The 24,404-nt window shown below is 40.0% G+C and overlaps 3 protein-coding genes across 3 annotated transcripts; 2 read left to right on the forward strand and 1 right to left on the reverse strand.

Moving 5' to 3' along the window:
- The first annotated feature begins 2,099 nt into the window (after window positions 1-2,099).
- gtpbp6 (GTP binding protein 6 (putative)) lies at window positions 2,100-7,317 on the forward strand. Its single transcript, XM_063495261.1, has 10 exons — window positions 2,100-2,767; window positions 3,050-3,187; window positions 3,266-3,336; window positions 3,436-3,566; window positions 3,669-3,739; window positions 5,331-5,489; window positions 5,600-5,808; window positions 6,251-6,399; window positions 6,601-6,753; window positions 6,828-7,317. Exons 1-10 carry the CDS (start codon window positions 2,368-2,370, stop codon window positions 6,952-6,954), a joined length of 1,608 nt encoding a protein of 535 aa, XP_063351331.1. The 5' UTR covers window positions 2,100-2,367; the 3' UTR covers window positions 6,955-7,317.
- Window positions 7,318-7,463: 146 nt separating this feature from the next.
- Window positions 7,464-11,847, reverse strand: si:dkey-66a8.7 (PI-PLC X domain-containing protein 1). The gene is made up of 6 exons (XM_063495262.1): window positions 11,573-11,847; window positions 10,229-10,365; window positions 8,601-8,729; window positions 8,079-8,234; window positions 7,806-7,989; window positions 7,464-7,735 (listed from the first exon to the last, which is right to left on the reverse strand). The coding sequence occupies exons 1-6, from the start codon at window positions 11,652-11,654 to the stop codon at window positions 7,470-7,472; spliced, it is 954 nt and encodes a 317-aa protein (XP_063351332.1). The 5' UTR covers window positions 11,655-11,847; the 3' UTR covers window positions 7,464-7,469.
- Window positions 11,848-14,762: 2,915 nt separating this feature from the next.
- On the forward strand, window positions 14,763-20,070 carry zgc:113223 (uncharacterized protein LOC541424 homolog). Its single transcript, XM_063494734.1, has 8 exons — window positions 14,763-14,819; window positions 17,165-17,222; window positions 18,255-18,379; window positions 18,455-18,529; window positions 18,604-18,699; window positions 18,790-18,918; window positions 19,665-19,826; window positions 19,930-20,070. Exons 1-8 carry the CDS (start codon window positions 14,763-14,765, stop codon window positions 20,068-20,070), a joined length of 843 nt encoding a protein of 280 aa, XP_063350804.1.
- Window positions 20,071-24,404: the final 4,334 nt, after the last annotated feature.

The raw sequence follows: 24,404 nt of genomic DNA on the forward strand, positions 1-24,404 counted from the left end.
GCCGCGGTCTGTTGTGCCATACCTGCTCTCGCGCTGTCTCTCTGTCTCTCTCTCTTTCTTGCGTCTTTTCTGAGTTAAAAAAGTGCAAAAACACCGCCGAAGGATTTAAATATAAAATATAAAGTAGAAAAATAAAATATCAAGCATAAAACTCGAGGACGGTTAGTTTCTGTCAGCAGTGGCCGCGGAGCTTCATTGAGCGGAAATTAGTCCGACCTGCTCACTTCATGTCAGGTAACACACACCCAAACATACGACACGAAACGTGATGACATCTGACTCTGTGACTCATTCACAACATCTGGAGAAGAGGCTACAATCAAACTTCCTGTTATTGCAGTTACGTTTGTTTCATCCAGAGGAAACAAAACGAGTTTGTGTTTCATTCTTTCACCTGATCGCGACTGTGAAACGGAGAGTATCATAAAAGTAAAAGTCATTACTTAAGTACTGTACTCGGTTCTAAGGTACTTGTAGTTTACTTTCATTTTCTGCTAATTTAACGTGATGGACACGTTAATCTACACACAGTTATTAGCTAATCAAAAACATTATTCTGAAACTTGCGGTCTTGTGTCATTTTAATACTTGTGCCAGTAGATTACTTTGAGTGTTATTCAACCCCACTGGATGAAAGTACTTACTTAATATACTAACTTTACTTATGAAGTTTTAATTTACTTTTAATTCATTTAAACAGATCTTTGTTTTATTTCTATTCTCCTCTGTACTTCTACTGCGCTTTACTTTGGATGGAAATATTGCACTTTGTGCTCCGTACCATTCATTTAAAATCTTTGTTTATTGTTTTGGAAATTTCAAAATAAAAGTAATTTTTTGTTTAATTATGATAGATAAAAATAACAGTAGTATCCAAGCAGTTAAAATAACACAATAAACCTTAACGTGATAAATAGAAAAATTAGTCAGTAATCATCTAGTAATGTCATTTTTATGAGTTTACATAATGACTTTTACTTTAATTGTGCTATTATTTATGACTTTTCCTTCAGTAAAGTCTAAATACTTGTTTTATCACTTAAACAGCTAATCAGTATAAAAACATTTGTGCAACATAATTTTTCATGTAAAATATCCATAATTAAGGCAAATGGTTTTAAATGAGCCCGGCAATTTTTCTGAACCAATTTTCTACACTTAATTTATTTTTACACTTCACTTCAACTCCATTGCAAGAAAAAAATCCTGGTAACACCATTTTGCCTAAATGAAAGTGCGAATGCATGCTGTTTGTTCTAACATATTGTCTGTCACTTTAATCTGTAAATGACAATATATAACTGCTGCTGTGTTTTTAGAAGCTTTGTGATTTTATTGGGAAAATACATAATTTCATATTTTTATTTTAAAAATCTCGTAATGCAGTGGAAGTATTCCAAATTAAATGCAATTAGAGAAACAAAACTTTAAAAACATCAACAAATGAAATGTACATTTTGAGTGAAGCATTATTGTTATTATCTCACTTTCATATACACGATTTTATCTTTTTGATCTTTTGGTTTATTATTTTATTAATACAGTTTTCTTCAGTTGTTACTGTGCAAGAATCGTTTACACTATGCATACTGTATACATATACATATATATACAGCAGTATAGGATGGAATTTGAAATAAAATGAAAATGAAGTTACCTTCATAATATTCTTATTTATATATATATATAAACTCAAACTAAGTGAAAATTAAATCAATGTTGTGCAGTAACGTTTTAGTTCTACAGGGGGCGGAATAAACCACAATATCGTGAGTGAAATCAGCATGCCTAAAAAAACTATGAATATAAATATTAAAACTGTGTTTTTAAATGATCTTATTTTGACAATCAGCTGTATAACTTTCTAATTGTGTTTTAGAAAGGAAATGACGCAAACAGGAAATACGAGTAAACCATACTCTCATCCCCGAGTTTAGTCTTCCAGGAAACGTTTTCAGACTGGATCATAAAAATCTTATTGCGCTATTTTTCAAGCGAATAATCTTAAATGTAAATGAGGTTTTATCCCGTTCAGGTGACTCTGTTTAGCTTAAAACCCTTTATTGATGGCAACTTTGTCGTTTAGTGCGAACTCATGGAGGAAATGCTAACTGGAAGGCAGAACGCGGGGACCAAAAAACCCAAAAGCCCCACGAAACTCAAAACACAGCAACTCACGGGCTGATCCTGGTGTCGTTTCGGTCATAAACAGTCACAGTCCAACTTTTTGTATATTTACTGAGATAAATTATGTTTTCTAAACCAAACAGGAAGTGTGATCTCTACAGGTGAGCCTGTAGAAGAACGACGTCAGCAGCGCGCGTGTGTGACCTGCAGTGATCCACGTTGTGTGAACTTCAGGGTTTGATGAGCTTCCTGACAGCCCTGAGGAGAATTAGCTCGTGGATGCCCGTCCTGCAGCGATCCTGCACGAGGAGCTGTCAGATAGGGGCACGAGCCACCTGCACACTGCTGCATACACCTCATCACGCACATGCAGTCAACACCTATCAGCGGGGGAGAGGGGCAACAAGCCTGCAGACCAGGGCATTTGGGCTCTCCGCGTTCAGGCTGAAGAGCACAGATGACCTCAGCAGCAGCAACGGGTTTAATGAGGAGGGGGAGGATGAAGATTTCCTGGAGGACAGCGAGGTGGAGGAGCTGTTCCAGCAGCAGATTCCTGCAGGCATCGGAGAGGGACAGCACAGGGTGTTCATCATCCACCCAGATGTGAAGTGGGGAAGCAGGAAACAGCATCTGACTACAGGTAACAGCACACACATGCTCAGATGATCCTGATGGAAAAGGTAGATTTAAATGTATGCTTTTCCTTATTTTCTGACTAAAGTTGGTGCCATATTAAACATTTCTAGAGCTCCACCCATGTGCTGTTTAAAGCTTCTGTTTGTGAGAGGCAGCCAAGAAGAAGAAAGGCTGGCAGGCTGCACTGAGAGCATTTATAAGACGATTATTCTGAGCTATGATTGCTCTCCAAGAACAAAGATACGTCAGTAGAGATTATCACAAGTTTGCACCGTTACATTTGCAGCTGAGCTGATGATGGCCGAGGCTCAGGGGCTCGTGAACACCTTGGAGAACTGGACTGTGGTGGACAAGATGATCCTCTCCACCAAGACTCCAGAGAAGAAGAGGATATTTGGGAAAGGGAACTTCCAGACTCTCACAGGTATGATCCACTCCTGTGAATCAGGAGTCTAGACCAAGTGCTGCTTACATATGAATTACCTGATGTTTCCCCCTGCAGAGAGAATCAGGCAAACAGCAGGAATCACTGCTGTGTTTGTGAATGTTGAGCGTCTATCTCCTTTGTCTGAGGTGAGCATGTCTCAAAACTCTGGCTGTTTTGGATGAAAGGTTTCTTTTGTTGATGATTCTTTTTCTTCTTCTTTATTTTTCTTACTCATTTCTGTTTAGAGGGAGTTTGAGGAAGTCTGGGGGGTCAAAGTGTTTGACAGATACTCAGTAGTCCTCCACATTTTCCGCTGCAACGCCAGAACCAAAGAAGCCAAGCTTCAGATCTCACTGGCAGAGATCCCTCTGTTAAGGTACCTTACACTGCTACCTGTGGGTGGGTTGTAAAATGTTTCAGTCTGATATGATGATGGCTTCCTATCAGTGTTAAGTCACATTTGGTACGTTAATGGCAGATCACGGCTGAAAAATGAAATGGCAAACTTGGATCAACAGGGCGGAGGATCGAGATACATCGGCGGATCAGGTAATGCAGCATCCACAGTGGAAACCTGTCTGTATAGATGTCTCTTTATGATTGGTTGTTACCAATACTGTATGTAAAACATGGACATAATATCTGGTTCTGAGTCCATAAAGCCCTCACACCAATTACCCACATTGAAATAACTTATTTTATATTGTTTCCAGTTCATTAAAATAACTCATAAAGCTTTTTAATCATATGCAGCATATTTTTACACTTAGTATAAAAGTTTTCAGACAAGGTTTGATATCAGTATTAAGAGTATGTGACAGTTTTCTAGTTCCACCCAAAACTGCTTGACTACAGGACAGTGAAACAGCAAATGCATTAACACGGCGTCTCCATCACAGCCATGTATAGGTGTCATTTCTCAAAGGGTTGCCACAATGGATGGCACAGATTTTACACCCCTGAGGCTGGGTGTGCATCTGCTCCCAGTCCGAGGAGCTATCACATGTAAGGTGGTAACCACTAGACCATGGAGCTACCTTCTACTTCACAAACCATGCTAGGACAATTTTAATAATATATGATCAATTTTCTTCAATTTGGATCTGATACAGTTATATGTTCGTGCCATTATTGAGGCATGCATCTTATTCCCATATTTTGCAGTCTTTCTAACGGCCAGCAGGGGGCGGCTCCTCTGCAGTGTCTCTCAGTTTCTTAGACTACGTTCACACTGCAGGTGAAAGCGCATCAAATCCGACTTTTCTGACCCTATGCGACTCATATCCGATCATGGTATGACAGTGTGAACGGCACAAATCCGATATTTTCAAATCCAACCTGGGTCACTTTCCTATGTGGTCCTGCATCCGATACATATCTGATGTTTTAGAAAGCGACTGCTGTTTGAATGGTCATGTCGCATTAAATCCGTCTTTTATGTCACTGACACAAGACAGACGCCAATTATCAGCGCCCGAGAAGACATCGCGAACGCTTCCTGGCCATCCAGTGAAACTGTTGGGAAGACAACGTTGGAGAAACGTGAACATTTTATTTGTACTGTATAATCTGCAGATTCTGACAGAAATCTGCAACTATCCTTTGAAGCACCGCTCCTCTAAAACAGCAATAAGGATCATTATTAGGCCAAATGTAAATAACAAAATAACTTTATAACTTAAAGCAAAATTGGGAAACGTAAAGTCCGAAACAAGTCTTTATATTAAGGCCATCAGTCAAACAAAACAGTTTGGTCTGAGTCTAAACAGTTTGCTGTCACATTTTATTTGTAGTGTGAACAAGCAGACAAAAAAATCAGATTTGATCAAAAAATTGGAATTGAGCATTAAGACCTGCAGTGTGAACGTAGCCTTAGTCAGAGCTATTCCTCACTCGTCAGGTCTGGTTTGAGCTTCTTGAAACACAATTGGCTTCACAATCAATCTTATCGACCACTTTGTAACATCATGGTGGCTAAGTCCATCATTTATATACAGTCTATTTGCAAAATAGGAAGTGAGCATTAGGCGTTCCTACAGTGGCTGTGTTTTTGGGCAGATATTTGTATCAGTGATGAGCAGTGAGCAGAAAGCTTGTGTACTGCTGGAAAATGATGATATAAAGTCTCTGGTCCTTTCAGGTGAGACGCTGTACGAGATCCAGCAGAGGCTGTTGAAGGAGCGGGAGATAAAGATCCGCTTGGCGCTGGAAAAACTTCGGAAAAAGAGGCACCTCCTGCGATCTCAGCGTAAACACAGGGAGTTCCCTGTCGTCTCAGTGTTGGGATATACCAACTGTGGTGAGAGGCTGGAAACGTAGAAGAAAAAAAGCAGATTGTTTTCATATAAAGTGTTAAATTTTAAAGGCATCCACAACAGTGACACATTTGTTCTGATTTCATCTGTCCAGGAAAAACGACTTTGATCAAAGCTCTGACGGGGGACACCGGCCTCCAGCCCAGAAACCAGCTTTTCGCGACACTGGATGTTACCGTCCATGCTGGCCAGCTGCCGAGTCACATGACTGTTCTGTATGTGGACACCATCGGCTTCCTGTCCCAGCTGCCCCACCAGCTCATCGATTCATTCTCTGCCACCCTGGAAGATATTAAACACTCGGTACGTAGCAAACCGAGGTTTATCACATACTCGCTGCAGGGGTAAAACTAAGAACTAGAACGAGGTTTGAAAAACATTTTAGTGATCTAACATAAAAAACTAAACTTGGCGTAAAAAATAAAACAGTTCAGGCCGTTGATACAGGGCAGGATGATGCTTTCATTTTGTTCATACCAAATTCTGTCCCTAACCTCTGAATGTCGCAGCCGACATCAAGCCATTTGTTTCCACTTCTGTGTTGTCCAGTTTTGGTGCGCTTGTGTGACTTTGGTTAACTGTTCGTGTCAGTCGAAGCAGCCACACCATCGTAAGCTTTAATTACATTTAAATTCACCCCTGAATAAAAACTGTAGGGGCCAAGCCGACTTCTAACGTCTTCTAACTGCTGTAAAGTTGCACATTTTAAAACGGGAGACTGTGGTTGTGTTTCTCATCATTTCAGGATCTTCTGATTCATGTTAGAGACATCAGCCATCCAGAGACAGCGAATCAGAAGGTGAACGTGCTGAATGTCCTGAAGAACCTGCAAATGCCCGACAGGCTGATGAACTCCATGATAGAGGTCCACAATAAAACTGATCTCATCACCAAGTAAGAGCAAAAATCCCACGCCAGCTCACCTACCACTATCATCAGCAGATATATACAGTAACTTCCATCAGGACCTGCTTATAATGTACTATAAGAAAGTGAAGTGATGGTGTAAATATGGACAGAAACTGTTTTCACGTTGTTATTGGTATTATGGCTGACATCGTATTTCTGACCTGTTTTGTTATGTTTGTCTCTCAGTTACGAGTCTGCAGAGCCCGCTGCTCTGCCTATATCAGCCCTGGAGGGGAGGGGCTTGGAACAGCTGAAGGAAGCAGTGGAGGAGGAGATCTTAAAGGCTACGGGGAAACAAATGTTAGATCTCAAAGTTAACCTGAGCTCTCCTCAGTTAAGGTGGGATTGTCTGTGTCAGCGTATCGTTTGGATCAATGCAGCACGTGTGGTAACATGTGTATGCTTTTCCACAGCTGGCTGTACAAAGAGGCCACCGTTCAGGACGTGCAGGTGAATGCAGACGAAGGTTCGGCCGTTGTCAAGGTCATCATCGGCACCGCTGCTCACGGGCGCTACAAGAAACTGTTTGGAAGCAGATGAGAGGGGAGGAAGGGCGTGAAGTAAAAATGGACTGTACCTCAGTTAAAGAAAAGACTGTTTTTACTGTACAGTATGTTAAAATATATAATGATACAAATCTGTTACAATGTTTTCTTGTAAAAACTCAGATTGCTCAAAGATTCAGATGCACAAATAACCCATGAGAGATAAAAGCCAAGCTTCAGATGGCTCTAAATGCTCCGTTTCAGAGTTTTGTCTTCTCTTTCTACACACACCTGCTGTGAAAACCTTCTGTTTGCGACTGGCAGCCAGTCTGAAGAAAGTTGGCTAAAGGGGGAGGGGCTAAAACAGCTTGTTTTTATGGTCAACTGAGGGGTTTCACAAAGCTACTCTAGTCGAGTATAGGAATAAAAAGGTTGTAATAAGCATAAAGTGCCCTGAATGAACTGAAGTTGAGGCAGACAGAAGTAACAGTTCTTTCAAGTCTTAGTGGAGACAAAAATTCATGTAAACTGCGAGACACCGAGGAACACAGGAAATGAGGTTTGGTGTGGTTAATAATGCTTTTTCATCTGGCTGGAGTTCTTCCAGCAAAGTTTTTGGTTCAGTGCAATCACCGCAGAGCAGAGCGGCAGTGAACCCACAAAGTCTCCCGCGATGATGTTGAGGCTCCTGGCGTCTGATCCGGGAATCTGTTCCTCAAGCCATGTCCTCAAATACTCCCAGTTGCTGTAGGTGAGCGTCCGCAGGGATTCCTTCTGGTTCTTGGTGATGTAACATCTGTCAGCTGTCAGGTTCAGGCCGGACACGAAGAAGCCCTCTGAGGAAAGAAAACTGAGTTTTTAGCCGATGAAGTGCATACATGTCTTATCTCTACAGTCCAAACTCACCTGGACGTCCCAGGTCTTTGTGCCAGTCCAAGTAAGTCATAACTCCATGTGCTCGGCGCTGGTTGGCCCACCAGTAAGGGATGGGAGGCCACAGGTCCTGATGTCTCACTGCAAGCTGGCATTCATAGGAGAGGATGACCTGGTAACCAGACGCCCACAGACTCCGCAAGGTCAGCGCCGATTCCTGTGGAGGACCAGCGGGACACTCTTAAGTCACGGTGTACCATACATTTTTTTGTACCATAAATCACCTGTGCAGAGAGACAAGCTCACCTTCTGGGGACACAGCTTAGAGCCAAACAGTTTCTTCAGGGACCAAATGAATGATTCGTGGCATTTGTCATCCATTCCTTCAAAATGGCTGCAAGCGAGGATAACGATCTCCTTTGGGTGAGCCTCGAGCCAAGCAGCAACAGACTCAAGTGTTTCCTGTTAAACAGGATACTCACTGTAACTACAAGAAGAGCCAGACTTACACTTTTAAAATTAAACTGAACCCTTTAAGCGCTTTGTAGCAATCTCCACCTCAAAATAAACTGACATTCAAAGAACTCCAGCAAAAACTGAGATTTGACTTTTTGCCTGATAAACTCTGTACCAGACTCATAACAATGAGCCGGTAAATACTAATAGTGTTTAAAAGAATTTCTGTTGCATCTCAAATTTATATAATCCAATAGAAACGAGATCTATTTAGGTGTAGCAGAACCTTGAACTTTGAAAAAGAAATTGTGCAGTAGTGATTTGTTTTTTTATAATAGCACAGAAACTGTCAGGTGAAAGTGCTAAACTCACCAGTACGGTCACATGAGTGTAAATGACGTGTGTGAAGTACAAGTCGCCGGATGAGTCGTTTGGTTTGTGTGCAACACGAAGGTCAAAGTACCGAATCCCCATCGAAAGCTGTTCTTCAATGGTTTTATCCTGAAAGGATTTCCATCACATGTCCTGGATTCAATGACCTCTTCATCAACACCACCTCCCATTTTTGCGTACATTCATTTAACACTTACACTACATGGTTACATCCAGCTTACCTGTTTCAACCACATGCAAAGTACTTTATTCAACACTCATTTCCTACATCATGACCAATTTACACTATTTATCATTTGCGTTTAGATACAAATTATATATTTTTAATCAATAATTCTTTTTATCTAGTTATTAACATATACACACACACACACACACACACACACATATATATATATATATATATATATATATATATATATATATATATATATATATGTATTTTATCTGGTTCAGCTGTTAATGCTGTTGTTTAGCAAACTAGACTCTTTGCAGTCATATGAAAAACTAAGCTCAGCCATGATTCTGTATTTTATAAAAAACACCTTTATCATCATTATTTATTCATATAGTAATATGAAGTAATAACTAGAGCCCAAATCGTCACCCCTCCACCACCGTGCCTGACAGTTGGCATGATGTGCATTATGACCAAATATCTCCGCTTTGGTCTCCCAAGGACGCTGATCCAGGAGTCTTGTGGTTTGTTCAGATGCAGCTTTGCCTTCTTCTTATAAGAGAGAAGAAGGTTTCTCCTGCAACCCTCCCAAACAACCTACAGCCTTCAGCCTTTTTCTAATTTATTATCATGAACTTTAACGATTAACATGCTAACTGAGGCCTGTTGAGTGTGAGATGCAGCTCTTGGGCTTTATGTAGTTTCTCTGAACATTGCAGGGTTTGACACTGATGGAAATTTGAAGGGATGTCCAGCTGTTGGCAGCTGTTTTGCATGTTTTTAATGTGGGGATAATCTGTCAACACTTGTCAACACACACCTGCATGTTCCAGACCAGGAAATTGTCAAAACTTCTGCTTTTACAGAGATACTCACGCATGCTGATGCTCAGTTAATAAAGTTCATTTGATTAGCTCGCACCTGGCAGGCACTTGGCCTTTTATTTCCTGTAGCAGCAGTAACTGTGAAAAACAGTGTATCGGTGCACTTTCTTTCTTTTTTCTTGATTAGTTCAGCTGATTTCTTTTGCTACTGATCCCTGGTCTGTAAATACATTTACAAAGCACACTGACTAGTTAAGAACTTTTTTGGCATATAAACAGCATTTCTTTACAAACTTTATTGTACTACAATCAATATTTTTACAGCAACACTGGATCACATGACTACTCATATATGAAAGCTCACAGTTCCTTTAAATCTGTGGAGTGTTTAAATGTATTTCTTCTCATTTTTGCTTTCTATCATCAACTTACAGTATTTCTGTCTGCAGCCAACAACTTTTTTTAAATATGTATATTAAGAAGACCAAAACAACTGTTTAAACTTTGGACCGTCTCGTCTCAGCACCCATGGCACTAACTTCTTAGTTGTCCTCACACCTTTGCCAACATAGTGACAGTGCAGTTGTTGTACTTTCAGTGCCTACCTGTGTGGTGGCCCATCTAAAAATGGCTGGCCTTGTGAAGCAGCTAAAAACTCCATCCAGGAGCCGGAAAAAGTCCGACTCAGCCCTGACCAACGGGGAGTTTATGTCCAGGCAGTAACTCATGGCATCGTGGCTTCCTACAGGAACACATTCAAGTTTTAAAAGTAAAGAAACTGGTTTGTGGCGCAAGTTGCTTCAAAAAAATTCTTACTTGCTTGTTTATCTGATAAATGTTGACTTCGTTGTTTACTGTGTCTGTGTGTCATCATGATTGTTTTGTGTAATTGTAACGATCCCAGTCTGAATTGTTGTCCAGTGGTAAAAGAAGATCATTTACTTCAGTGAAAGTAACAATACCAGAGTGTAAAATATGTATGTAAATGTTTTAATATAAAGATAATATCAGAGAAATGTAATTAAATAAACAAAAAACAATGTTCCCAGTGAGAGGAGAGCCCCAAAGGTCAGGGTGACCAGGTCTAACTGCACACATCGAGCCAATTCTTTCAGTTTTGTAAAACTAAAAGGATAAAAAACAATAGGAGCAAAAAAACGATAAGTGTAAAGGTTCAGTCAGCTTCAAATGAAAATGATTTTTCAAACGGGGTTTGAAGATGTCGATGGCGAGGTGGTGGTTGGTGAGGTCAACTGTCAGTGTCAGTGTAGCTACAAAAAAGGCCCGAGCTATACTTTAATCTGCTTCTTAGTAAAGGCCAGAAGCATCTAGTCAGCTGACCACGATGATCTTTTGGGAGTGTGCATAGTTTAAAAACCAGAAAGGTGAGGCAGGGCTAACCCATTCAGTGACTTAAAAACAAACAATGAAATCTTATTATGAAATCTATAACGCACTGGGAGCCAGTGTGAAGTAGCCAAAACAGGGGAAATGTGGTCTGGTTTGCACATATCCAAAAACAAATATGTCTGTGAATATGCAGAGTTTTAAACCACAAAGATAACACATTTCTTACACTGCATATAAATAATAGAAATATAAAGTAGTAGTTTTAGTTGTGAAATAAGTTTAGTGGAAGGAAAAGTCTAGTATTTCTCTGTAAAATGTAGTGAAGCACACATGTAAAGTAGAATAAATAGTACTAACATAAAGTATTACCAGGTATTACTTCAATACTAAGTAAATGTACTTAGTTATTTTCCATTGGTAGATAATTCCTATATTTTAACACTGATGCTTTTGATATTTTTGTGTTTAAAGCGTCTTAAAACTTCAGGTGACTGACAACATGTTTAAACCCAGAAATACGCCAATTACATGACTGTTGGCTGCGCTGCTCTTCTATAAATTCACGAGGAATCCTAAAAGAGTCAAATGTGCGAATGTACCTGGAATGGCCAGGTGTGTGAGAGGAATGTCCCACAGCTCTTCAGGTAAGGCTGACATCCAGTCCCGGCAGTTCGCATCCATGTCACTCAGTCACTCACTGAGTTATTGATCCGATGGGTCTGTTTAAAGTGATCATTTGCGTGATCGATGTGGTTTTATTCCCCCGTATGCTGATCTTTAAACAAACAAGCTACTACATGAGACAGAGGAGGAGGGACTCAGGAAAAACCTTTAATTTCCTGGTTTCCACTGACAGCTCAGTCATATTTCGATAATTTAGGGAAATTTGGAAAGTTCTCCGAAAACTTTCGCAGCAGCGGGTTTCTTTGAAGTCACCACGAGTTCCCCAATCAGGAAGTTTTGAGCGACACGTCCTTTTTATATTTGTTGGTCAATGTTTATAAATCACTTTAGGTTTTTTTTTTAATGGTGGACCAAGAGCCGCCCCACTTCCTATTACTTACGGCAGTTCAGCCGGTGGCACAGCAGAGGGCGCTCGGGAGGTAAACTCAATGGCGCTAAACAGCTAAAATTATAATTGTCTTTCTTGCTTTAAGACACCTTACACACATACAATAACAGTGGTCGACGAAAAGGTAAATAACACGAGACTCGTATCCTTTAGTTTTCCTACACGGAAGCAGATTTTGGCCATTAAAACGTTAATCTTCTTCTAATGCATGCTGATTGGTCCATTAGGGATTTACGGCAGGCCAGAACTCCCTTGACCCGATCCGCTTAAAACGACTTGAAACTAGACGTTAAAATCGTAGTTACAACAACAGAGAAGCACCCATGTACCTATACAAACAGATAACTGCCAAAACTGAAGGTGACTGCTATCGGAACTGCTGCTCGAAATTCTCAGCGACTTCATGCCTGAAATCAAAATGGCGGGTGCCGTACAGTGGACTGTACTCGAGACCGGGAAATAAAAAAATAAAAAAATAAATGAATGAATGAATGAATAAATAAATAAATAAATAAATAAATAAATAATGGCGCTAACAGGCTTTACAGGATCCACCAAATTTGCATTAAAACTCGCGTACAGCACGAAATTTGCATTATTAGACCACAGCTTGACTGGACCATTCACCCCGGTGTTTGTATGAAACAGCACGTTCACAAAGTATTTTTTTCTGTGCCGTTTTTATTTTATTGCAGTCACCAGGCCCTGCCAGGTTCCAGCTGCTGAATAACTGTAGTAAAAATCAAATTCTATTGATAATTTAAACAAGAAAAAATGGCACAAACCTCTCAGTGGGTACTGAACCATAAATGTTAAATATTAGAGCGCTCACAACTCAGCACATGGTTTTCCTAAGCGGTTTGTGCTTTTTATGCTGCCAGGTAATAGCAACATAAAAGTTCTCATTTGAGTGTTTTTTTTTTTTTTTTGACTTGCCTGGTTCAAGGTTACTTTGAGTCACTGCACCACCTTGTGGTCTAAACGGGTATTACACAAAAGCGCATTTCAGCCCCACAACTTCATGTTTTGAACATAAAACTGTAGCAGTTGTTTGTTTGAAATTTGTTCATCGCTTTAGTGAATTTTAGAGGGTTTAAAACTATTTTAAATAAATTAATTTACAATAGGTACCTTTTAAAATAAAAATCCATGGTATTCCTAAGAATGATCATTTGACAATTTGACCACCTTGGACTGAATGTGTAGTGTGACACAGATGAAACCCAGATCTTGTAAAATGTATTAATAAATCTTTTTAAAATTAACTTCAAATAATGTTTTCTTACATATGTGTCTGTAATATGACTCTGTATGTGTGAGTTATCATGAGCACAGTCAAGTTACTGCTGAGGGTAAGTCTTTTCCCACATGTGTCACGTGGCCTTCTCACTGATGTGGGTTCTCATCTCGGCTTGTAGTTCAGAGTTACAGCAGAATCTTTTCTGATGTTTTGCGTGAACATCTGATGAGATCTTTGTGGATTTGCATGCAGCATGTCAGTTTATTGCTTTCACCAAATTTCTTTCTCAAAAAATTGCAGAAATATGGCTTCCTGTTTGTGTGGACTCTCTGGGACCTCCTTCCTTTCGGGTCAAACAGGTGAGAAGTGAGAACTTTCTCTTCCTTACAGGCGTGTTGCTGTGGGAGTTCTGAAAAGACACAGAAATACATGATTAAAAACACAAATCTGGACAAATATATTTTAAATGAAATCTGGGAGCCCTGTTGTTCTGCACACAGTTTTGTTTGCAAAGCTCACAATGAAACCACTTTGTGAATAATCACAATCTTATGAACCCTTACTAGCAATACTGTGGCTTTGGGTGATGCATGGGTTTAACTGCTAAGTGTCCAGATGTTCTTGCCAGCCTTTATGTTTCCCTCCATATATGCACAATACCTGTTAATTTGAACTTTGATGAGCTGGTATTTTTTTTAAATCCATGACTGTAGAGCAGGGAGGTGTAATTGGAAGGTAGGTGGTTCAGACCCTGGCTGCTCTGGTCAAACTATCCTAACCCCCCAACAAAGCACAGAAAGAGTCCATTTACTATTACATAATCTCTTCAGCCCGTGTCCTGAGTCTGCAGCAGGGTGCGGTGTGCCCAAAACACCTCACCTAGCAGGCGTGCAGGGGGCATTCTAGCTGCTTCTTTTGATATGGATTAGTCCCAGCTCTACTTTGAGTCAGCATCCTGATCATACCCTCAGCTGCCCATAAAAATCATGAACAAATAAACCCCATGTTTCCAAAAACAAAATTAAAAAACAAAACAAAAGATGAACTCTTGATTTTATTTTGCATCTCATGAGCCAGCTGTAACAGAACACACAATGAATGAAGTGAGTGGAGAAAAGTTATTTTAACTAATTTGTTGAGGAAGGAAATCCACAGGGAAATCAGCGTGACACAGACGGATGATATCAGCTAACTCTCCTGCTATCTTTCTTTCTTTGAAATTGCAAAGCTGTGAATCTATAGAAGTTCACTGAATTCACAAAAGTTAAAGATTATTTGGAGACATCAAATCATAAACAGAAGGGGCTGTCTCAAAAAAGGTGAGACACAGTGGATGTGATGTGGTTAGAAAGTGACAGATGTCTCCTCCCTCAGCAGCAGGAATGCCTCAGCAGGCCGACACACGTCCTGCTTTAGTCTCGTCAGTGGATAACAAACCTCCGACAGTCTGACAGAACAACAGCACTGCTGAGAGGACATGAGAGGATACCGAGGCGTTAAGTACACCTTATTCATCTTCTGCTACTTCTTTTGGGTGAGTCTCTCCCATTTTAAACAATTTATTGTTTAAAAAAATGTAGCATCATACATTCATTAGTGCGTGATAGTAGTAAACCTGTTGCATAATAGTGAGTTAAATGCCTCAGTTGCACCATAACAGAGGAAGAAGATGAGCTACAAACAGCATTTTAATATTTAATATTAACTCATTTATCCCTCTGATTTTATTTAGATATGTTGGATTTAACAGGAAGCCAGTGAAGAAAAGCCAATATCAGAGAAATATGCTCTCTCTTTCTGTTAGTACCCTTACTGCAGCATTTTGGATCAGTGAGTTTTTAGGGCAGCTTGATAATAATAAACTGCAATAATCCAACCTAGAAGTAATAAATCCATGAGCTACTTTTTCAGCGCCACTCTGAGACAGGATGTTTCCAACTTTAAAGATATTTCGCAAATGTAAGAAAGCAGTCCTACACTGTTTAATGTGCACAAATATTCAACAAATCCAACATTCGCCACAGTGTTACTGGAAGCCAAGCCAGCGCCACCTGAAGTAAGTATCTGGTTTCTAAGATTTTTAGGGCCAGAGTGGCAGCTCCCAGATGGCTAAGCTCCTCTTCCTTTCTGTAATGGAAAGGCCAGCCACCATTTAGAGAACGCTCATTTCCACTGCTTGTATCCGTGATTTCGTGACCATAGGTGAGAGAAGGAGCATAGATCATCTGGTAAATCGAGAGCTTGGCTTTTGCACTCAGCTCTCTCCTTGCCACGATGGACTGCTACAGTGTCCGCATCACTGCAGCCGAAGCTCCAATCCGTCTCTACTCACCTGTGAACAAGACCCAGAGATACTTAAACTCCTCCGCTTAGGGCAGAACTGGTCCCTGACCCAGAGTGGGCACTTCACCCTTTTCTGGGTGAGGACCATGACCTCAGAGTTGGAGGTTCACCCAGCTGGGACATTACTGTAGTTTAACTAATTGTTGTTTGTCATCTGGCTTCATGAATAGAAACTGGGTATCATCTGCATAGCAAAAAGAATCTATGCTGTGCCTTCAAATGATGTTGCCTAAGTGAAGCATGTATAGTGTAAACAGAATTGGTTCCACGTGTGGCAGGGGGAAAAAGACAAATAAAAAGGGCCAAAGATTTTTGTCAATATGAAATAATAAGATCAAGAAAAACTCCCTCCAAAAAGTTATCTAAGAGGTAAAAAAAATCATCAATAATCTCTAGCAGGGGAGGGCTTCTTTCCCATGAAGGCCAGAAAGATGGCGTGTACAGAAAGTAACAAAGGAGATACTCTGTAACAATAACCAGTTATTTTTCATATGTCAGGCGTTAGAGATGGACATTGCCACCATGCTAGCAGATATCTGCTACTCAGTGCTAAATGACATAATAGTAGAACTTCACTCAACAAAACCGGAGCACACACACTTTCTTCCTGGTCTGTTATCACAACTGAACACTGTTAGTATTTAGCTGTCAGCTAAAGAAGCCACATCTTAACAGTGCAAACTTTATTATAAGATTTAATATAATTTTTTTCACAGTTATCCAAGTGGCCTTTAGAGGAACTGCAGGTTTTGATGCTTCCACAATGGCTTCGTTTTTCAGCCCTAGAAGCTGTAGCTTGCTCCCGGGCAGGCTTCCAGAAGCTGGCCAATCAAAATGAAAGTGGGAGGCATTTAAAGAAAGAGGAGGCCAAAATGGGTTGTTTCAAAGAGAGGATGAACTGGGGGGCTGTGTGAAGGGCCAGGATAACAACCACACTGATACACTTTATATTTAAGACGATGTTTTCCAATAAAAATCATCTCTGTTCTGCCAAGTATTTTTAGAACAGTTTCAGAGGTAATCTACATTTATACTTGCATGCCTTTTCGTGTATGGTGAGAATGTATGTGCTGGTAAACAGGAAGCAATAGAAAATACTACAGAGGAAGAACAATAGCAGAAAGTAAGAGCAGAAATGTATCTTCTTGGACCAATACTGAGATGGAACGTAAAGCAGGGGAAACATTGTTTCAAAGTAAACATGGTGGCATACTCGGGAGGCACTGTGAGTGTGACGTCCATCGCCAGCGGAAGGCACAACAATGTGAAAACAAATCTCACACAACAAAGATAAAATCTCAATACATACAGTATGTCAGTTGAACTGCTCTGGTCTAATTTGTGTGACTGATAAAACCCAATCAGGATGCAAATCTAGGTGTTCATGTCGTCGTTTCCAAGTCGGCTTCGTCTCACCCAGGCTAAGCCACAATCACAGAAATGAAAATGATGTTAATTCCAAGCCCAGTGACAGTAGAGCTAGTTACAGCCGTTCCTCTGTTTTATTGAAATCTGCGTTTCTCTGTTACTTTGCAGGTTGTGAGTGCCATACTTATAGCAGTGGGGATCTATGCTAAGATCGCCAGAGAGAAAGGTAGGTTAGTTTAGTCAACTTTGAATTATTTATTTTTTCTTGCCATTATGAAAAAATGACAGGAATTTAAGCCTCATTTCTCTGCATTTTGTCTGAATGTTCTCTTTGTTGTGCACAGTCAAGATTGTATGAAGGGTTGTCTCGGCTTTGTTTGTTTTGTCTAATTCTCACATATAGATATCTGGTAGCTATCTCTAGATTTTTCTTGCTCATCCAGCTCAGAGTCATAGGGTGGGTGGAGCCAGGCTACAACCTGGACAGGTTGCCAGTCTACTGCAGGAACAACACAGAGAGTCTGACAACCATTCACACTCAGATTCATACATGTGGCCAATTTTGAATCACCTTCCATGTTTTGGACAGTGGGAGGAAGTTGATCAAGTTGTCATGGAAACAGTGTGAGAGTGTAACGGAGTACAGACCCTACCAGTCTCTTGATATGTAAAATATTAATTACTAATGCCAGGGTTATAAAATCTGTCCACACAGTCACTTTGTGAAGATTCAAACTAATTAAGCAAAGATTTGTTTTATGGATTGTGAAAGTCTCCAAGTCAGTGGAATGTCCTGGAATAACGACTGTGTATGTATGTCGGGTAATCAAAACAAGGCTTGTTGATCACATTCCTGATGATGAGCCACACAAAGTTATTCAGACATGTTTCAACGTTTACTTGCTCTTGTGTTATCACTGATGTTGAGGTGAATGTTGGCTCGTTCACGAACCTCTGGAAAACAATTGGGATTTAGACCCGGTCAAAACATTGAGGCAGACTTTGTGAAGGACTTTTCCAGGATTCCCAAAATGACCTTTTGGGTTCCAGGGTCCATTTTGGGAATCAGGTTTAAGTCGGGGTAAGTTCTGCTAACAATAGGTAAGGGAGGACATTTAGCCACCTTAAAAGAGATTTTTCAAGGACTTGGGTTTCGGGCCCATGTTATGATCATGTTTAAGTCAGGATAAGGGTCCTGGAAATCCACAAACACAGAAGTGCAAACATATACTGTGTGTGTGTATACGTGTGTGTATAGATGTGGTTGACACCCTGACGGTTGATCCCGCTCTGCTGTTGATCGTCGTCGGCTCTGTGATGTTCCTCATCACGTTCCTCGGATGTTTCGGGGCGCTGCGTAACACCATCTGCCTGCTGAAGATGGTATGTCAGTGTGCTGGTTTTAATCTTGTTCTGACTCTGGCCGTCTGTTCTAATCAGCTCTTATTTGTCCTGCAGTTTTTGGGACTCCTGGTGGCCATTTTACTCTTGCAGATCGCAGCTGCATTCGTGGGATACTTTTTCACTCATACGGTAACAGGATGTCGAAAAATCGTACTAAACCGAAGCAGTAGACAAACCAACATGACAATTCTCTTGTTATTCAGGTGATGGAGAGAACTGAGAGGCTGATGATGAAGGCAATTGAACGATACAGGGAGGACCAAGACCTGGAGAACGCCATTGACTTCATCCAGAAGAAGGTGGAGACGAGTTTTAAGATTCAGTAATCTTTTTTTTTCTTTCTTTTTTACTGTTGTGATGACTGTGCTTCTGCCTCACTGTGATTGCAGTTCCAGTGCTGTGGAGTTGAAAGCTATAAAAACTGGTCCCGTAACGCCTACTTTGAGTGTTCGGACACCAACCCGAGTCTGGAGGCCTGTGGAGTTCCCTTCTCCTGCTGCATTCGCTTGCAGAACCAGGTCAGAACCAGTCAGTGAGCCAGTCCTGGATATGGTTGGGTGTGATGACTCAGGTGTACCAAGGCTGTTCCATTCTTTACTTAAGTAGAAATACATATGCTTGTGTTTAAAAAATACTCTAGTAAAAGCTGAAGTACTGAATCTGCTTCTTTACTTAAGTAAAGGTGAAAAAGCTCTGAAATGTTCTCAAAGCAAGAAAGTAAAAAGTAGCTCCTAAGGACAGTTCTACCATGGATGTTTATGCAAAAGCAACTGAACCCTATGCTGTATTAATATAATAATAATAAAATAATATTATACATGATAATACAAATGTTCAAATCTAAATTCGGTTATGTAGGACACAAGGAGTGACTTCAGTTGCCTCAATAATGCCTTCCTTGTGAAGTTTTCCTCTACATCTAAACAGTGGGAAACCCTACGATCAACTGTAGTGGCTCCGTGTGGGGAAAAGAGTCACAACTAACAATAATTTCTAATGTGAACTCCAGCAGATTTTCTTTGTGTTCAGGCTGTGATCAGCTGACCTGCTGGTCTTTGTGGATTTACAATTGAATTCAACAAGATGTAAGCAGATGTTTCATGAGCTTGGCTGATTTCCCTTTCCTTCACTAACAGTATACTGTATATTGTCTTTACACTAAATCAGTGTTGAATCCATGCACAAATTAACTTCTTGTCCATGCTGGTGTTCAGTGCATCAAAGCCCTTTTTGTGTTACCTTAAACAGCTTCTTTCTTTTGCAGACTGTACTGAACACCATGTGTGGTTATGGGATGCAGCAGCTGGCGGAGAAACTGGCCCGTCAGGACATATTCACCATCGGCTGCCTGGATAAAATTGTCTGGTGGGCCAAACACAATCTGCTTCTGGTGGCTGGTCTGACCGCCGGCCTGCTGCTGCTCGAGGTAACACTAGTGAGCGTTTGGCTGCAAAAAAACCTCTGAAGTCATCACGTTGATGAATGACACTGACAGCAGTTTCTGACCTTTTGTGTGTTTCCTTGAGCAGGTCTGCATGATAGCTTTGGCTGCTGTTCAGATCTGCTGGATAAAAAACGTCCTACAGCGACAGGAGAGGAAAGCAGCTCAAAGCAAATCGCAGAGGAAGGAGAGCCTCTGGTTTCCTCCTTTTGCAGACTTTGATGATTAACAAAACCCTTTGTTGAGAAAGTGGGGGATGCTGTGTTTACACTGTGAATTTATAGGTTTGAGCTGTGGATTTGAGGTTTGTACAGTGGGTGAACGCATCGATGCTGGGCTCCAGGAGGCAGTTGAAATACTACCTCGTGTAAAGCCCTTTTTAATTTTTAGACTCTGAAACTCAGTTTTGTCATTTTTATGTAGTGCTCAGTGTTTCTATTGCTGCCTTTCTACTAAACAGAATTTAGAATTCACCAAAAAGATCTGAATTAGTCAAAACATTACATGAACAGATATATTTTTTTATAATGTGAAAATGTTTCATTAGTATATCATGTGCAAGGTGTTCTTTGGTCAGTGAAATAAGTCAGTCAGCCTCGTTCTGTCCAGTGTGAAGGCTTGTAAAGGATGCCTTAAAGTAAGCATAGTTTTCTAACATGCTAATTAAAAAACGAGTTAATGCTGTGAAAGCCTAATGTATTTCTAAAGCTATCCAAGTACATTTGTCACTGAGCCCCACTCTCCTGGCTGACTAATCTCCCCGATCTCCTGATGCCTGCGTTGCATGTTTATCAGCCAGGAGACTGAAGTTTGCGTCCTGTTTGTGGGACCTTTTGCAGCCTTTCATCCCACTTGCTGTTTTGTTTTCACCTGCCTGCACTAAAAGCTACTTGGTTTGGGCTTGTGACTCTGGATAAAATGTGACCCTTTACACTGAGAAATGCCAAAGGACACCTTGTGCATAACTGAAACACACCTGCTGCTTTAATAAATATTCATCATGCTACAGAATGAGAATGACCTGTATTTGACATGGGAAAAGAATGTGTTGGGTGTTTGGGATCTATAAACAAGAAATGAATGAACATTGAAAGAATATTACATGCTTACAAAATTAACTAAAGTCTTTATTTTGATCTGTGTTTATTTGGTTTAATTTGCCAATACAACCGGCCTGGGGAAGTTTTGGTGCAGATGTGTAAAGAGACTGCAGAGAATGTGTCTGTGATTGTGTTTGTACTCTTTTATTATGAAACTGTTCTGAACCCTTTACGTCCTATAATCTGATAAATAAAATACATATTGTGATAGAAATAGATAAAAATAAGAGCTAAATTAACAAAAACTATAAAAACTGTGTTTGTCTGTAGGTCTGCTATTAGCTGTTCAAACAGACCAACCTCTCCCGTCAGGTTGCCAATCTATTGCTGGACTAACCCAGAGAGACAAACATTCACATCTATGGCCAGTTTAGGACAACCAGTTAACCCAACCTCATGCATGTATCTGGAACTCATGCAGACAAACTCCAAACAGAAAGGCCCCAGCCAACCAGTGGATTTAAACACCAGGCCTGTGCAGCTTGCCACCCCACTGCCTTACCTAAGTTTTACCATATTACCATAAATTATTATTGTATGAAAAGGCTATGACGTCAACTATTTCTAAATACCTGCAGAGATGGCATGCTTACATGCTATTGGGGTGGCTGTAGCTCAGGAGGTAAAGTAAGTCATTTATTAATTGGTTAGATGGAAAGTACTTAAGCATAGAGAAGAGTGTAAACTGAACTTTGCTGTTTGCTTTGAGTTACAACTTAAATATTAACAGAGAGCTCTTGTTTGTGTCTATATTAGGATAAGGGTTGGGTCTCTCGGCAGGGCTAGAGGTGTATGTTGTGCCATGTTGCAGAGAGAGTAAGTTACTGAAGTACTTTTACAAAACCGGAATGAATTATGTGCAATATATTACATTTATGAGTAGAAATTACAATACTGCTGTGGTTAGTACTCAAACCCTGCTGTGTATCAGCATATTGGTGTTTCCAGATGGTTCTGAGTTTTTCCCTCAGACGGGAGAGTGTGATTGATGCAGTTTATCTCTAAGATTGAAGCATCCTTACCTTTAAGTATTAAGCACCTCGAGGTGACTGTTGTTGTGAATAAAATGAAGCTGAATTGATGTGAACTGAATTGGACACAAAATACACTCCTGGAAACAGGTAGATGTGACGACAAAGACAAAAACAGTGAAACAAGAAAACAGAGAAGGAAGATGTGTGAAAAAGCAGGACACCCTCTCTTTTTTAATGAAAAATGTGTATTTTTAAAATCCTGAATAAGCATAATAAACCTGGTGTGAATACATTCTCACATCAGAGCCTCGTACTTTGATTATGTATCTACTTTCAATATTTGTATATTTTATTTCATTAAAAAAGTTACCACATGTAAAATGATTTTAACTGGTACAAGCAAGAAGAATAAAAGTAAAATGTGTGCATTAGTCACAGGGTTACATGCAAAACTGTAATTATTTATATACTTTTGTTGCATGTGGAGGGTCAGAAGTGGCAAAATGAATTTAAAAAATACATAATTTAATAATTAATTAACTGTGTCAATGATTCATTAAAAAAAATGTCATAAATAATTAATTAAATGTGTCAATAGTTAAATACAATTTGAAATAAATTAAAAAAGTGTTTTTTAAATGTTTTAAATCAAATGAATGGGCATGTAATTAATTATTGAAATATTTATTTAATTAATCAATTCTAATTTTAATGAATGAATGAAACATTTAATTAATTATTAAATTGCGTATTTAATTAATTCATTTAATTCACTCCTGGCCCTCCACAGTTGTACAGATTAAACATATTATACAACTGCTGGGGTGTAATGACCGTCTGAGGTGCTTTTAAAGTCTTTACGCTAAACTTAGCTTTTGTATCCACCTTCTTACCTAATTTCTCTCTATATAAGGAAGGAAAAGGGTCAAAAATGAAATTAGAACACTTTAGAAAACAATAGAATGACCTTTTAATTCCAGATTTTATACTATGCTTTTATGCTTTTCAGTTTCATCCAGCAGTACACTTTTTAATGCTTCAGCAAGTCCAGATGCAATAATGTTTTCTTTCAGGACGATTAAGATTTTGTAAGAAGCTGATTCTATTATTAGAACATACTCTTTTATAAATGTTCATTCCTGTTTCATACTTTGCACTGACTCTATTCCACACTGGTGTTTCCAACCAAACAATGATCTGATTTGACTGGATTCAGTCCTTCGTGCATTTCAGTCTTTGTTCCTCTAGCGCCCCCTGCAGGCTGCATTGTAAATTCAAAACTTGGACAGCAATCATACCAGTGACCAATCTCGTTATCTTGCTAGAAGTCTCATCTTGAGTTACAGAGTTGCAACAAGGCTTGGCATCTTAGTCATTTAATTTTATTTAATTATTGCTAAGCTAAAACCTCTGAACATCTATGGCGTTATTTTTGTGCCACTATTCTGAGCGCACGTAAAAAAAAAATTTTTTTGCAGGTGCAAGTGTTGCATTTTGAGGAGAAATTTATTTTGAGCAAAGAAAAGCTAAATTTGAGTGAACAAAATTCATTGCTGCAGGCAAAAATGTATTTCAGTGTTTGCTATTATCCACACACACACACACACAATTCAATTCAATTCAATTTTATTTATATAGCGCCAAATCACAACAAAAGTCGCCTCAAGGCGCTTTATATTGTACAGTAGATAGCACAATATTAAATACAGAGAAAAACCCAACAATCATATCATATGACCCCCTATGAGCAAGCACTTTGGCGACAGTGGGAAGGAAAAACTCCCCTTTAACAGGAAGAAACCTCCGGCAGAACCAGGCTCAGGGAGGGGCGGGGCCATCTGCTGCGACCGGTTGGGGTGAAAGAAGGAAAACAGGATAAAGACATGCTGTGGAAGAGAGACAGAGGTTAATAACAGATATGATTCGATGCAGAGAGGTCTATTAACACATAGTGAGTGAGAAAGGTGACTGGAAAGGAAAAACTCGATGCATCATGGGAATCCCCGGCAGCCTACGTCTATTGCAGCATAACTAAGGGAGGATTCAGGGTCACCTGGTCCAGCCCTAACTATATGCTTTAGCAAAAAGGAAAGTTTGAAGCCTAATCTTGAAAGTAGAGATAGTGTCTGTCTCCCGAATCCAATCTGGAAGCTGGTTCCACAGAAGAGGGGCCTGAAAACTGAAGGCTCTGCCTCCCATTCTACTTTTAAATACTCTAGGAACAACAAGTAAGCCTGCAGTGTGAGAGCGAAGTGCTCTAATAGGGTGATATGGTACTACAAGGTCATTAAGATAAGATGGGGCCTGATTATTTAAGACCTTGTAAGTGAGGAGCAGGATTTTGAATTCAATTCTGGATTTAACAGGAAGCCAATGAAGGGAAGCCAAAGCAGGAGAAATCTGCTCTCTCTTCCTAGTCCCTGTCAGTACTCTTGCTGACACAACAGCCCCTCTTGCTCAGTTTTTGCATTTGCACTTGCTCACAATGT

Source organism: Pelmatolapia mariae, linkage group LG15 (assembly GCF_036321145.2).
Source record: "Pelmatolapia mariae isolate MD_Pm_ZW linkage group LG15, Pm_UMD_F_2, whole genome shotgun sequence".
Classification (NCBI taxonomy): Eukaryota; Metazoa; Chordata; class Actinopteri; order Cichliformes; family Cichlidae; genus Pelmatolapia; species Pelmatolapia mariae.